The sequence below is a fragment of the Rousettus aegyptiacus genome, unplaced genomic scaffold (genome assembly GCF_014176215.1).
Source record: "Rousettus aegyptiacus isolate mRouAeg1 unplaced genomic scaffold, mRouAeg1.p scaffold_m13_p_11, whole genome shotgun sequence".
Lineage (NCBI taxonomy): Eukaryota > Metazoa > Chordata > Mammalia > Chiroptera > Pteropodidae > Rousettus > Rousettus aegyptiacus.
In genome coordinates, this window is record NW_023416286.1 from 57,444,749 (window position 1) to 57,459,511 (window position 14,763).

General features: G+C 45.1%; 1 protein-coding gene across 2 annotated transcripts in view; it reads right to left on the bottom strand.

Moving 5' to 3' along the window:
- Window positions 1-4,778: 4,778 nt before the first annotated feature.
- The window catches only part of UBAC2 (UBA domain containing 2), a 153,281-nt gene continuing 143,296 nt past the window's right edge, over window positions 4,779-14,763 (bottom strand). For both annotated transcript variants that reach the window (XM_016123172.2, XM_016123171.2), the window contains one exon: window positions 4,779-6,104. In XM_016123172.2, coding sequence (XP_015978658.2) covers window positions 5,997-6,104 — 108 coding nt within the window. In that variant the 3' untranslated portion in view covers window positions 4,779-5,996. The remainder of the gene's footprint in view (window positions 6,105-14,763) is intronic.

Genomic DNA, 14,763 nt, shown 5'->3' on the forward strand with positions numbered 1-14,763 from the left:
GGTATCTGTGGAGGATTTTAACTTTTTCTTGAATATTTCATAATATAAAACGGTACATACAACATCTATGCAAGATATTTATCCCCTATTGTATCTCCTTCTGACCCAAAACAACTGTATCCTCAAATTTGTTTTTATCGTTTTGGAGTGGTTTTGAGCTCTGAATTTAGAAATTTCATGGATTGTCGAAATGGTCCCTCATGCAAACAATCAGAAATAAGGCCGGGAGAGAGTATTTGGGTTCGTCTGCCATTCTGTTCACTTTGGGCCGTCTCTTCCCAGGTAGGAGAGGGCTGGCCTTGGTGTGCCTGCTCTGCTCAGGAAACTGGCTCTTCCAATGATCTGCTTGACTTTTTTGCTAAAACAGCATAAGTTCGCTTTCCCCCATTTAAACAGGTCCGTAAGACAACAGCAAGTATTGACACCACATTCATCTTTGTGCAGATTTAAATACAACATGGCCCCTGCCAGCCGAGGAGGCAACGCTGCCCACCACACCCGCTCACTCTGAGATGCGGACCTGGCCTATTTTGAAAAGACCTCTGTGACTCTGACAGCTTTATGAATATGAAAGACTGGGTAGTCACAGGCTACAGAAATAAGGGGCCTACAACATCTGCATAGATAGTATAAGCAGAACAACTTTCAGATACAATGTGGTACTTCTATCAAGCATCATTATCATTACTGTAATCTTACAATTAAAACTCCATATACAGAACCGTCAAGGCAGCAAAAGAGCAAAACTGACCATAATTCCCTGTAAAAAATGAAATGAAAACCTCATTTGTGACAGAAGTTAGCCACTTGGGATCCTGGGCTGGGCTTCCCCTACCTGGGGTCACAGTGCATCTCTGAAGCTAAGGACAGAAGAGGCCAAGCAAAGCCCTCCACCCAAAGGAGAGAAGTTGTCACAGGGACTATCTGACGTCCTAATGCTAAATTCAGAAGATGGGGTTTACAACGAAAGGCTCTAGGGGCCGGCACCACAGGAACCCCCAACCTCCAGTTAAAGAGCCAGAGACGCGAAGTCAAATCCTGTCTACCCTTTAGATTCCAGCTGGCCACCTTGGTAAAAGGGACTTGTCCTTAATGACAGTTTAATCTTGGGGAGAGATGTTGACTTGCCACCAATTCTCTTGGAAAGTCACGGGAACACAATCCTAAACTCGAATGCTTGCAGTGTGGGAGTTGGGAGCAGCACTGGGGAGAGCTAGGTGGACGCGGCGTCGGGCACATTTAGTGGTTTGGAAAGACAACTCTGGCTCCACGGGAGGATTCCCGGCCTTGTGCAATTAGAGTGTGTTTCCCCACAGTAGCCCTCAGAAGTTCTTTGTGCAGGCAGTAGGGTGCTGAACAAGTTTTTAAAAAGGTATGAACCTTCTATGAATCTGCAGTCTAAATTTATGATACCGTACTCAGAGAAAGGGGTGTCAGCTTTGCTTGTAAAAGTCAGTGGAGGAACTAAAAAGTCTGGACAAAGTGGCAGAAGTTAGATTGAACACAGAAGTTATAACACGCCTTTTTGCCTTGTAAGGGCCGAGAGGTGGGGATTCTGGAGGTTTTCTCTAGTTTCGGTGACCCTGGGTTCTGGGTCATGCTGCAATATGCTTGCAGCTTCTTTTGCTTTGTCATGGTGGAGTCAGAGGATCTGGGAAACCTGGCTCTGGCTGCTCAGAGATAGCCCCCCATCCTGGCCTTGGAGGAATCCCAGGACCCCTAAGGGAGTTTTGTATTTGGGTGAGGAGCAGGGTGTGTGTTGGGGTAACAGAAAGCTGATAGACCCCTCTGCCTGGCTCCTTCCTCAGGATCTGGGTCACTCTCTCTTTCCTACTATTCCAAGTCTCCTCAAACTTGCAGGGTGGCTCAGAACAGAGAAAAAAGGTCACAGAACCTATCAGCTCTCCTGGGAATTTGTGGGCCAGCCTGAGGACACCGCAGGGCCCGCACACTGGAACTAGTGTCTGGGACTGCCTGATTCCTGTCTAAATCTCTCGGGGCTATGAAATTCCCACAGCCTAGGAGTTCAGCAGACCAAAATACTGCAGGAAGTAAACAAAAGTGGTCAAAGCCCTTATTTCTGGCCAGTATAGATTCTTTGTGTTTTCTATCAACAATGCTTTATCCATCTCAATTGCGCCCTATGGTGTCCACCCTCCTCAAGCTCCTAGCCCCACATGGGCCTCTCACCCTCCCTTTCTTTTCTATTAAGAAGCTAGAAACAACCACTTGAGCTCCTTCAACTTTGCCTTATAGTTTTCAACTCACCGGCAGTTTCCTTAATTGTCCTCCTTCCTCTAGGTCCAGAAGACTGAGGTGTTCCTGGTTTCCAAGGTCACTCTCTCCTTGCAGTTTCTGATCACACCCCTTCCTGGGGCTAGGTCTCAGCATCTCTCATTACTGACTTGTTTACCATGACATACAAGTTGACGCAGGAACAGCCCCTCTCTCCTCTTCCTTCCCCACCAGATTTCCTGGAGGACTGCATGCAAACCACCGCTCTGCTCCCTTGGCCTCACGTTCCAGGTCTCGTCCTCTGGAACCTGCCATCACTGGGCTGACACCACCCACCCGTGACATCGCCCTGCAGTACCCGCCATAGTGATCACCCCTCCTTGATATTCTTAGCGCCCCAGATGGGGCTGCCCTCTTGATTCCCGTCCTACTTCTCTTCCTCTTCCTGCACTAGAAATGCAAGAATTCCATAAGATTCTATCATTAAAATTAACCTCCGTCTCTCCATATTCATAGTCATCCAATGTACTTCATTATCAGTATGGCAAGGCTCCCAATCTAGTTCTCTAATTCCTGCCTCTTTTCAGATTGATTCCAAGTATCTAGCGACCACTTCCCCCAGCCTCTTTAGGTACAAACGTGTCTACTACTCCTGCATCCCTGCCACACTCAAATCACTCTGTTTGAAATCCCAGCTCTACCAGAGGCACCCTCAACATTTAGCTCTTGTGGGGTTCTCCATTACATACTACTATTTCAAGACAGTAAATTCACATGATTCTGGCAAATTTTCTTACACATAAGACTGCTGTTTCAGAACTTAAATTTTAGTCTGAGCCAGAAAGCCAATTCTGACATTTCTGGTCCATTCCTTTATAAACACACAATGTTGGTTAGGGGACTGTGAAGAAAATAACCTTGTGATTCTTACAAGTTAAGTATCACTTAAGCTACTCGATTTCCACTTGAGAACAACTATTGTAGGAACATAAACTCAGAGATTCAGAAAACACTCTAAATGACTCTAGAATGCAGTTACAATTTTGTGCTCAATTTCCTAAAATTTTTACCATTCTAATCTCAAACTCCGTCCAGGTTTATGAATCAGGACTTCTGAGGCAGGCTTTCCTTTATTTGGGCAGGCGAGGTGTCACTAGAGACCTTTTTTTAATTCTTCTTCATCCCATTTCACAATCTGGAATCTGCTTGCTCGATAATTAGGCCTGATTTGTTACCATCTGCACAAAATCAAAAGCCTAAGTGATCTTTTCTAGACCTTAGGAAACCAAACCAAATGGCTCGCTGATGCCCCCCTCTGGCATGGGTCACAAGTTTTCCCTTAGTGAGTCTGAACAGCCTGAAAAACGTCCAGGTGTCTTGACAAGACGTGTGGGTGTTCTCAGGAATTCAAACTCCTGCAGCAGGCAGCTGCAGTGTGCATCGAAATCTGCAGGAAGCAAGAGTGGGCCAGGGACGGGAACTCCGGTAAGGCAAAGAAACATGCTAAGAAGTCTGCGTGTGTGTGTGTGTGCGTGTGTGTGTGCGTGTGTGTGTGTGTGCGCGCGCGTGTGTAGGGAGGAGGGGAGAACAGGAATGTTTCAGAGGGTGGCGAACGATGAAGGGGGAGAATGGCCTGGTGGCTGCATGAGAAGGATGGAAAATAATGGCCACCGCTGGGTGGGTGAGACCTCGGAAGCTGTAGGAAACTAGAAAGGAGGCTGAAAGAAGTCAGGAAAAACTGGACGGTGTCTCCCAGCTCTGCCACTCTTAGGGGTGTGTCCTATGGTCACACCACCTATAGTGACCTCAATTGCTATTCTCTAATGACTGAAGTAGAGGGTCGCTAACACTCTTTTTAGCAGGACAAGGATCTCTGGAATGGAATCATGTTTGTGAGGGCATCCTGACCAGACAAAAAACAAGGACTTCGGGGTGGTGAATCCTTTTCAGTACAAGCCTCATGCCGTGATCTGCACAGTGGGCCCTTGCTCCTCATCCCCTGGGAGGGAAGCAGTGGTCTCAGGGGAGTGAGAATTTTGCCTCTGGTTCGGTTTTCCTCTGCTAGGTGCCGTTCGAAGATGAGGAGGGACATAAGAGATGGCGTATTTCTAGACACGGTTGTCCTTTCCTGAGATCTTTTTGCCTTGTAAGGACAGAGGTTGGATTTAGGTTTGTCTCAAAGGTCTTACATGAATCCACTGTCAGCACACTCAGGCCGTCCTGTATGTGACCTTGGTCAGTCGAGGATGTCTCCATACCATCGACTGTCCTTACAGCCTGTGCTTGGGGCATGCTGGGCTCCCAGAAAGTTATCTCAAATCCCACTCTGAGCAGCCTGGTGGCCCAGGCAAGCCTAAGAATGGGGCCTCACGGGGCCAGTCCCAATCACAGGAACGAAAGGCTTCTCTCACTTCAAAAAAAGCACCCAAATCTTCTGAAGAGAGATGAGTAGTCTGGCTTTTTTTTTTTTTTTTTTTGGCGGTAAAAAGTATAGCCTGGAACAAAGTTTTATTTAGGCAAGTCTAATAAAAAATACCAAGAAGTAAAACACATTAAAAACTTTATTTTGTTTCATATCTGTCCAAATTTACATCAATATGATTTATTTCTGCTCATTTTGCGGAATGCAATCATTGCACAATTTTCTTAAGTCTCAAGAGTGACCCGACCCTGCTTTAGATCTTTTCATGTTCGTCCACCTCCAGCCTTCTCCACCTCTCTCTGTGATGGAATCCTTTGCAGTCTACTCTGCCTTATGCCGAATTTCCGGTCAACCCCTGGGGCTGGGGAGAACCTGCTTCTAGAGGGGCTGGCCCCACAGCTGGGATGGGCAGAGTATTTTCTTTTCTGCTCTAGGGCTGAGCCCATCCTGGGCCAGCCACTGAGCACTGGGGTTAGGCCCCGTATTGCTCCGGCCTGCCCACTGTCCTCTTTGCTTTCTCTTTGCTCCATTTTCACCCCCAATCTGAGTGGATAACTGTGGATACTCTATGTAAAATTAACTCCAGTTAAGTTTCATAGAGTATTCCAGAACCTAGATTCATCACTTATCATCATTATTTTTTAATGGAAGTGGGGAGGAGGAGGGGGTGGAAAATTCCCTGGACAGGAATGGACTGGGACAGTATAGAGTAGAATTTCGTTTTGTTTCTCCTTCATCACCTAGGCCTGGCCAGCACGGCACGCAGCAGACAGGTACCGCTCACCTCCTTGGAAGTGTGGACACTGAACAGTCACTGGGGTTTGAAAGCAAATTTGAGAAAAAAAGATAGAGATGAAATAAGTCCATATGGAATAATCTGACATGTCCTTTCTTAAAACATTCCCCTTTCTCCTTTTATGGCATTTATGATCAGTTATAATGTAGGAAGATGCATTATAATAAAAAGAATATGATAATGGCAGTACTTTCCCATCTGGAGTGCTTGTCAACTGCTTGCAGATATCTGCAATGTTAATGCATTTTAAATATTAGAAATGAGTGATGATTCTTCAAACTAAGGAAAATACCCGATAAAAAATAAAGATAGAAAACACATGCTAATTTAATGGCAAACTTAGAGTATGGAAACATATTTTCGATACTCTTACAGTAACGATCTTGGAATTAAGGGAGGGAGTGTGGGAACCACCCTTTGCCCGAGAGAACAGTGAGAATGTAGGTGCCAGACGGTGCTGGGTGCTCAGGCTGATTCGGTAGCGGGGACAGCGCCCGCTGTGGTCAGCAGCTTGGCAAGTGCCAGTGTTGTCGGCCGGGATCGTCACTGCTGCAGCAGGAAGTTGGTAGCCACATTAAGGTCATTATTTGACGCTCTCAGGGCTTCCAAAGCATCACCTCGAGAAAATCCCATCTCCATGAGCCGAGCAACCTGAACAGAAACAACACCAGAAACCAGATGAGGCTGATGGCGCTGCCAGTCGTACGCCAGCTCCAAAAGCTTCTTCATGTGAGCGTTGTAGGACAGGCTAAAAAACAAACTATTTTTCATTTCAGTGTGAAATCAGGAGTTTAAAAAATTATAACAGGCACATTTTAAAGTGGTTACTATTTACAGCCAATAGACATACATTATCTCATTGAATCCTCCTTTTAGAGACCAGAAATGGGGCTCCTGAGGATCAAGCGACCTGCCAGGATGAGAGGAGGGTGGCTGAGCTCGCGGGGCTGGAAAGCACGTCTGTGTGAGACGCCTCGTGCTCATCCGCCTCGCCGCACTCCTTCGGTGTCTCATCCGATTCCTGAGGCGTAACTTTTCAAGTCGCATTTCTTACCGCATGCAAACAACTGTTTAACTGAAGGTTTATTCCTGATGCTGATAGACACTGATAATAACGATGCTTTTGAGTTATTGGCGTCACACAGCCAGAACTCGTCCCGTGTGTGCTCATATGTTTTTAGCATTTCATATTAGCTGTCCGCGGCCTGGGGCTCTGGAGGCAGTGGCAGCCATGTATGAAGTGGGGTGACACGGGCACGGGGGCAGAACCACGGGAAAGAGGCAGCTAAAGCCACAAGGGCAGGGAGGATGAGGCTTGCATTTTTTTGACCACAAATCCTGAACCTGTGAATATAGAGGTTTCCTGTACTTTTACATATAGGCAGCCTCCAATGTCGAAATAGGCAGTGTTGCTAAAACTTATTCATAACCTATTTTCCCATTTAAAAATGTATGATAAAAATATTTACGGCCCTGGATGAGCCACAGGTATCTATTTTTTGTACTTATATTAAATATTAAAATATACCACATTTGCAATAATACATAGTGAAAACTGATACTTTTACAAATGTTGAGATTTTTAACAATGTGTTGGTTAAAGAGGCTTCTGTGGGCTGACTGAGGACTCAGTTACCATTTCTAATATTTCCTGTACAAAAAAAATGTGCTCGGTGCTACCCTGTGTTAAGAATGCCCGACATTGCCTTCCTACCCCTCCTTCCCCTGCCTGGGGGAGCCAGGTGCATGTGTGACCGTGGGGCGGGGCGTGGGGTGGCTGGAAGAGCAAGCAGGGGGTGGGAGGGGCCTAAGTTTGTGAAGAGAGGAAGATGGTGCAGAGCGAAGTGAGCAGTGGGTCGGGGAGAGGACGGGAGTGACTTCTCAGCACTGCCTAGGCCTGGACCCTCAGACACTCTGTCCTTCAGGGAGCCTTAGGGAGAGGCTAACCCAACTGAGGAAACAGGGCACAGGAGACACTTCTTGGAAGCTGGGCTTCTAGCCAGTGTTTTTCAAACTGAGACTGATCCCTCATTAATGGGGTCATGAACAGTTTAGTGGGTTAAGACTAGGATTAAAAAAATGGGTGTAGAAGTAAGATATTCCATAAAATTTCATTTCAGTTCTCTACATTCACACATATGTATGCAGGGGGCTGTATTTCTTACTGTGGGCTGTGGTCAGAAACCTTTGACAGCTGTTTTCTAAAGCAACAGTCAGTGCCGCGGGTGATTTCCAGCTTGACTCCCCAGGTGGATGGGATAGTGCACACAGAATGACAGGAATTTTCTGGTTTCATTTCCCGCTCAAAGAAAGAACTGGCTTTTTTAGAATGTCATGAACATTCTTTGGTCACTGGCTAAGATGCAAAGTTCTTCGGCAAAGGGAGCAGAATCTGCCCCTCACTAGTTGCCATCCGTGGGACTGCAACGGTCCTGATTTTGCCCTTTGAAGTTGACGGAAAGCACCCCCACCTCTTTTCTGTGCAAAACACTTTGAAGGCCACCTCCCCCTCTCCTCACCCTTTCTGCTTCTCTAGGCAGCACCCCCCACTCCTGGCTGGTCTCAGGCCATGCGGGGCCGCGTCTCCCACCCTCACTGGTGGCGTTTCCTCTGCTGGAAGACTCTTGGCCTTGGCCTGATTAACTTCTTCTCATCCACAGGTCTCAGGGTGCTTGGCCCTTTCCTATGTCTCCGGACTAGGGAGAGCTCCAGAGTTAAAAGTCCCACGGCCCCGCTGACCTCTGTTCTGTGCTCCTTACAGCTCTGACTTTTACCTGTATTTGTAGGGTTGACTGCTTCTCCGTATCACTGCATTGTACGCTTTCTGAGAATAAGGGCCCTGCTGCTGTCATTCACTCCTGTGTTTTAGTACCCAGCTCTTTCTGGCCTTTCTCCCCCAATGCTTGCCATTTATGCCATCGCAGAATATGGTGCCCAGAACCGAGAACGGTATGCTCTGACCAGGGCAAAGGGCAGCTAGACTGCTGTCTTCCTGTGATCACAACCCTTATTACAGTAGAGGAATGCTTTAGTAGTGTGCATACACGTGTGTATTTGTGTGTTCACGTGCCCTTGTGTAGCTACATCAGACTGCGGTGGCCAGTTAAGTTGGAGCCTGCTAAAAACCCTCAGGTATTTTCACACGAAATGATCTCAGGCCAGGTTTCTCAAATCTCACCCTGTAAGTTTACATTTGATCTTCTAGGTTTAGGACTGTATACATTTCTGTTAAATTTCCTCCATTTTCTAGCCAACTAAAACGATTTCCAGTTTAAATCCTGTTGTCTACTATGTTAATTAGCTCCACACACTTACGTCATTCCTAAATCTGATTAGCAAACCCCTACAAAGTATTCAAGTCATTACTGATGAAAATGTTAAGCAGGGAATTTCAAAGATGAAGCCCAGAACTCACCGGAGACTACAGTTTCCATTCGAGTGGCTAATCGACATTTTAAAAGAGGTTTTTAATCAGTTTTAAACCCACTTCATATTATCATTATCCATTACGCATGTCACCAACATATCTCTTAAGGTGATGAGATACTGTCAAATGTCTTGGTGACATCCTGTGTCAACAGGAGCAGTTTGGTGCCTTCAGACCACAGCATTCTCTTATGTTCACAAGTTGATAATCTATTTTAGGCTTCTGCCAGACAAGAAATAGCAGTTTTGCCATTCAATTCTCGGAATTCACACTTTTACCTTTCCTGGGGAGGCATTTCAAACTGAGTATTACCTACTTTCTCTACTATGATCAGCATACTTGGGTACAGGGGCCACAAGATATGTACTGGACGCATGTCAACAGAGAAGAAATCACCTCATCAATCCAGGTCGTCTTACTAGGTTATTTCTGCTCCTGGATTGAAATAAGCTAGTATTCTGCTTCTTTCCCTTAAGGACTGCTCTCTTTAGTGGAGCCAGTGGAGCCTAGTGAGGAAGTAGGCAGCTCTACCTGCTCTGTTACCCACAAACATAACACTATGGCCCCACAACTTAGCTCTTCTTAATGACTTTGAAGAGGGTGACAAAGACTGTCCTCATTATCACCTCTTTGGCACATTTAGTACTTTAAGCATAGCTAAGGACTGGCTGCTTCTTTGCACCTAGCTAGCAAGAAAAAAAGCTACTTGTTTGGCAAATCATGATTTATAATCTACAATTAATCCAGGAGATGCTGATGGTGGGCTGGTTGTGACACAAGTCACCAAGGCAGAGCAGTAGCTCAGGCCCTAGGACCTGCAGAGCTTGCCCGCAGGTCATCTAGCCAATGTATCCTACATAGGTGTAAAAACTGGATCTTGATTGGACCTCATCTAGCCAATGCATCCTAGGTAGGTGTAAAAATCCCTCAGGTCTAAGATGGCTGGGGTGTGTCCTAGGTCGATAAGTAATACCTGGTGTAAGGAGAAAAGCTTTCTCTGCATGAGAGACTTCTCCTGAGTTCATTCTCTCTCATGCACACAAACAACCACACATGCACCGTCACTGGTTTTGATAATTAAGCCAGGTTTTTTGTAGGTCTTTGCTGAAGAGAGTGTTTGCTATTATATGCTTGCAGTGGCTAGCTGTTCATCCTGGCTTTGGAGCTTTCTGTGTTTTTTAGGGGTGAGAAGATAAGTGTGATCAGAAAATTTTCATTGCTGGTACTCTGACCAGATGAAGAAACCCAGGAAGTAGGAAAAGTAGGAATAGTGTTAACATAGTACTTTTTAAAAACTGAACAATTACACTAAAGAAGGGTATCTGTAAGTTTCCTAAACTTACCTGTAGTGTCCAAACTGTAAACATCCATGGAAAAATAAAATTGAATGCTTAGGCTGGGGTATGTGGATAATAATTAGGCAGCAAAAATGAGAAGTAAAGAGGATGGGTATTTTCTAACTGCTTCCATCCTGCAGTGGACAGCGTGCGGATGGGCCCCACACAGCCCTGAAAGTTGGCCAGGCTTTCTGCTGCCCTCCCTCCCTTGAGTGGTTCAACGGTTCACAGAACGGACGATAAGGAATGCAGCATGACCCGGCAATATGGAGAATGGACATCCATAGCTCTCTTGGATGGACACTAACAATTACTGTTGTGTACCTTAACATCTGTTCTGAGAGGTCCAACATGCTCAATCCTAGTACAATTCATTACTGTCTCTGTGACATGCTTATTAGCATGTGACATATGAGTTCCTGTGCTCAAATGGCAGAAAGGAAAAATTGAGGTCCATTGCAGACCTCTGGTCAGGTAAGCAAAATATAGACAGGATTCCATAAGTTCACAATTCCTAAAATAAAAACAAAGGGGAGGCTGGCAGTAGTTTTAGATCTGACCCAAGTGCAAGAGGATCATCCTAGCCACCACTGCTGGCAGGTGGGGACCTAGTCAGAAGCAGAGAGAGCCTGAGCCCTGGAGTTAGGCTCTACGTGGCCATGTATTCACCATGTGACCTCAGGCAGGAGACTAAAGCCTCAGTTCTCAGTTTTCTCACAGTTTTGAGGACAAGAGATGCACGTGAGAAAGGCCTAGAACAGTGACTGGCACATAACACTAACAGGTGCTCAGTAAGCATTACCTCTTAGGATAATTATCTTATTGAACAGCAAAGGGGGCTGGGACTGGATGTGTGAAGATCCCTCCCTCTGAACCTCTCAGGCCTTAGTTCTGAGACTGACAAAACCAATGGTGTGAAAAACCACCCCTGGGCTTTTTTTTTTTTCGGCATTCTCTTTAACTGCTTCTACTTCACTAGTTTTGTATCCTTTGTTGGTCAAAGAACTGATGTGTCTTTTTACAACCATCAAACGCAGGCGGATTTTCAGAGAGGGTCATGGCTAGCCTGTAGTGGCTAGAAGATTGTCTCAGAACAGAAAAGCCACCCCCTCTAGGACCTTGGTCATTGCCATCAAGGGAGAGGCTCCTGTGCCCTCAGATGATAGGCTCATGATTAAACAGTGGTTCCACAGCTAAGTACACCTACATGTACACCAACTGCCATGGCTAAATACAGCCACACTTAAAAACAAATGCAAGTGAATTTTGCTAATTATTTCTAGTGCTTAACTGGCATAAACAAGAACTGGTTCAAGAAAACTTGTGATGAGAACGAATGAAGTCAGAAAAATTGGAAAAATCTTTTTAAAAGGTGAGCATAAAATTCTAACAAAAAGCCCACATTATTTTTGTGACTCTTGATTACACCTTACTTTATATCTGTATACATTCTAGGAAATAGTCAATTCTGATGATCATACCTCCCTCACACCCATCCAAAGCATGTATTTTATTAAATAAATTAAATCACACTGAAAATCTAATTTGTTTCCTCTACAGACTGTTTCCTGTCTATTTAGTTCAGCTATAGTAATGAGAACTATCTGTTACTTGATCAGATCTAACTGATATCTAAGGGAATAGAAAATTTTAATGTAAAATCTCTTGATCCTATATGACCAAAAGATAAAAATACATGATCAGTTTAAATCAAGTTGTCAAAGTACAGAAATGTCATTAGTTCAACAAATACTTATAGATAATCTCTGCTGTTTTAAGGCCTCCCATAAATAAGGAGAGGGTTAGTGAGTGGGTTGGTTCAGTGACCTGCAGGTTGCGTTTTCCCTGGCAGACGATCTCCGCTAGGGTTGATCCCCGTGAGGGTTGGAACCACGCTTGCCTTGTTTCCCACCCAGCACAGAGTATGGCACACAGAAGGTGCTTGGGCATTGATCAGAAAAAAAGTGTAAGTTTAGTGATGTAAGATCTTTAAGGAACTGACAACTTAAGGAGAAGACAAGCAATAACACCTTGGGGACAAAATGAGAAAGCTGGTAAAACAGAATTCTGGAAAAGAAGATGCTAAGATAGAGACATTTTCTAATTTAAGCAAGAGTCAAGAGCGAGGCAAAAACACACTTTTTATCTCAATCAGTATTGACCCGCAGGGTTTGCAGTTGTCTTGCAGCATAAGCCCTGGCAGATGTTTTTTTTTTCTTTCTTTCTTTTTTGTAATGCAAGTTCCTGATTTAAGCTTGATTGCGAGGCATCTACTTCAGTGATGGCTATCTGGAATAAACACATTGCCAGCCACATGACTAGATAAAGAGCCAGGCTGCTTCCCCCAACGGAGGCTCCTTTGTTTTAGAGATCTTGGTTGATTTCTATAACTGACCATTTGGGCCAGTTTTTTCTTTTAGGACTTAAATTTCCGCTTTTATGTTTTAAACTCACCAATAAAGAGTTAGCCTACGGAACCCTAGACCCCTGCCCTTAACCCCAATAAAAGTAGAACCCCAGGCCCTTACACGCCAGCACTTCCCTTTCTGCCCTTGTCCCACCCCCGTCTTGCTCTCTCCACTGTGGACCTCTCTGTGTGGCCCCAGGTGTGCTGTGAAATTTCCAGGTCTTGCAAGTAATAAATCTTCCCCCTCCTCCACGCCCCCCAAGTTTCCTGATGATTACTGCTAAGCTGAGATCAGTGCAAAACAAGTCTGTTTGGAGAACTTTAAAATGTCCCCAAAGGAATTTTCTAAAACGCATTTCTGTCAACATTCCTTTTCTATTTCAGAGCACAGTAAGTACCTTCCTCCTTTGCTTGTGCATCACAGGAAAGTTTCTGTCTAAAAATTCTCACCACAAAATATCAGAATAGAGTTCATCTTGGTTTCTAGTCTGAAGACCTAAACGATCTTTTTCTCTAACTTCTTTTAGAAACCAGGTGTAGTTGGGTTAATAGCCAAAAAGAGTGTTAATGCTTTTCCTGTCTCCTACATCAACTATTCATAACAGCTAAAGTTACCCAATGTAACATCTCCAATGCCTGCTTTCTATAACTAAAAACGTGACTTCTTAGAGGCAAAGATCAGAGGTAACTTGACTTAGGGGATAGAAAGGAGAGTTTGGTACTGAGATTCCAGCTGAGCCTTGTAACTAGTATGGAAACACACCTGGGGAAGGTCTCCCCTAGCAACCTTCCACTGTATTAGCTGCTATCGAGGACCCCTCAACAGCCATGTGAGGCTCCGAGTACTACAATCTGGGCCCCTCAGCTAGCCAGCCTGAGGTATGGGAATTTGGGCAGGAGTAAGTACCACAGAAGAGCACTGCCACCATCATCTGACAATGCTCCAGAGGAGAACAGGTAAAATATATTTTTCCCATAATATACTTTTCAAAGAGATACCACGCTGAATGAGAAAAGAAACCTACAGAGATGGAGATAAATCAGTATTGGTTTTCCTTTCCTTTGTTTCCCTTCAAACATCCTTTATGATTGGGACTCATGTCCCTACTATCTCAAGATAATTCTTACTTAAGAAAATAAAAGAATTCTCACTTTAGCATTCTACTTGCAATTCAACCATTTTTTGAGACAAGTAAAATAGGCTATTCATTCCAGTGAGATTTATAGCAATTCCTCTCAGTGAAATACTCCTCTGCTTGTTTTGCTCAAATAAGACTGTGGTTTTCTTTAACTTCCCTTTAGCAAAGGGCGTCAAAAACAAACGGTTTTTTTTTGGTTTTTACTTCCCAAATTCTGATGCTTGCAGAAAGCAACGCCCACCTAGGTGGTGGCCCCGACCCAGTCCCAGGCTGGGTTGTCCATCTGTGGCAGGCAGCTTCTGGGGCCACATGCGCACCCTGCCAGGTACATCGCAGGAGAGGCTATGGCGATAAGGCTTGCCCTTCCCTCCTCTTCACTGTAGCTATTGTCTGTCACCTGTCAGGGCGCCTTGCCTCTCCTGCCCCACCGCCACCTGCTGCATGGCCACTGTCAGATCCTCGCTGACTTGAACAGCTGAACCACTGTGATCACACCTGTTGGCTGAGAGAACCGTTTCTGGTTATTTCATGTTCCTGCCTGGCTACAGGCTGCTCAGTGGCCCCGTATCTTTGCGCTCTCCTGCTTGGTTCAGGTCTTGATACTGAGGACACTCTCACTACGGCCTGGCGGGGCTCCTCTGCTTATATCTTTTAGAGTATCCAGCAGAATTAGGCACCCCCAAAGTTGGTTAATTATTTGATTGCCACCCAATATTTCATTCTAAGACATTTAACTTTGGTATTTTCTTAGAAAACAACATTTCCAGGCTACTAGCAGTAGAGATGGAAAAGTCTGACATAGTACCACTCTCTAACACATTTTTAAGTGAAAACGAGTGTTATTTTGACAGAGAAGTCCACTGACCACACCTTTGCATTCAGTCCTGCTCTAACCACTGCTGGGCACCTTGTGTGTGTCAGTCTCTGTGGTAGGTGGGAAACAAGGAAGGAATGGAACCAGGCTTCACGGAACTCACTATGCGCTAGGGAAAATAGATAA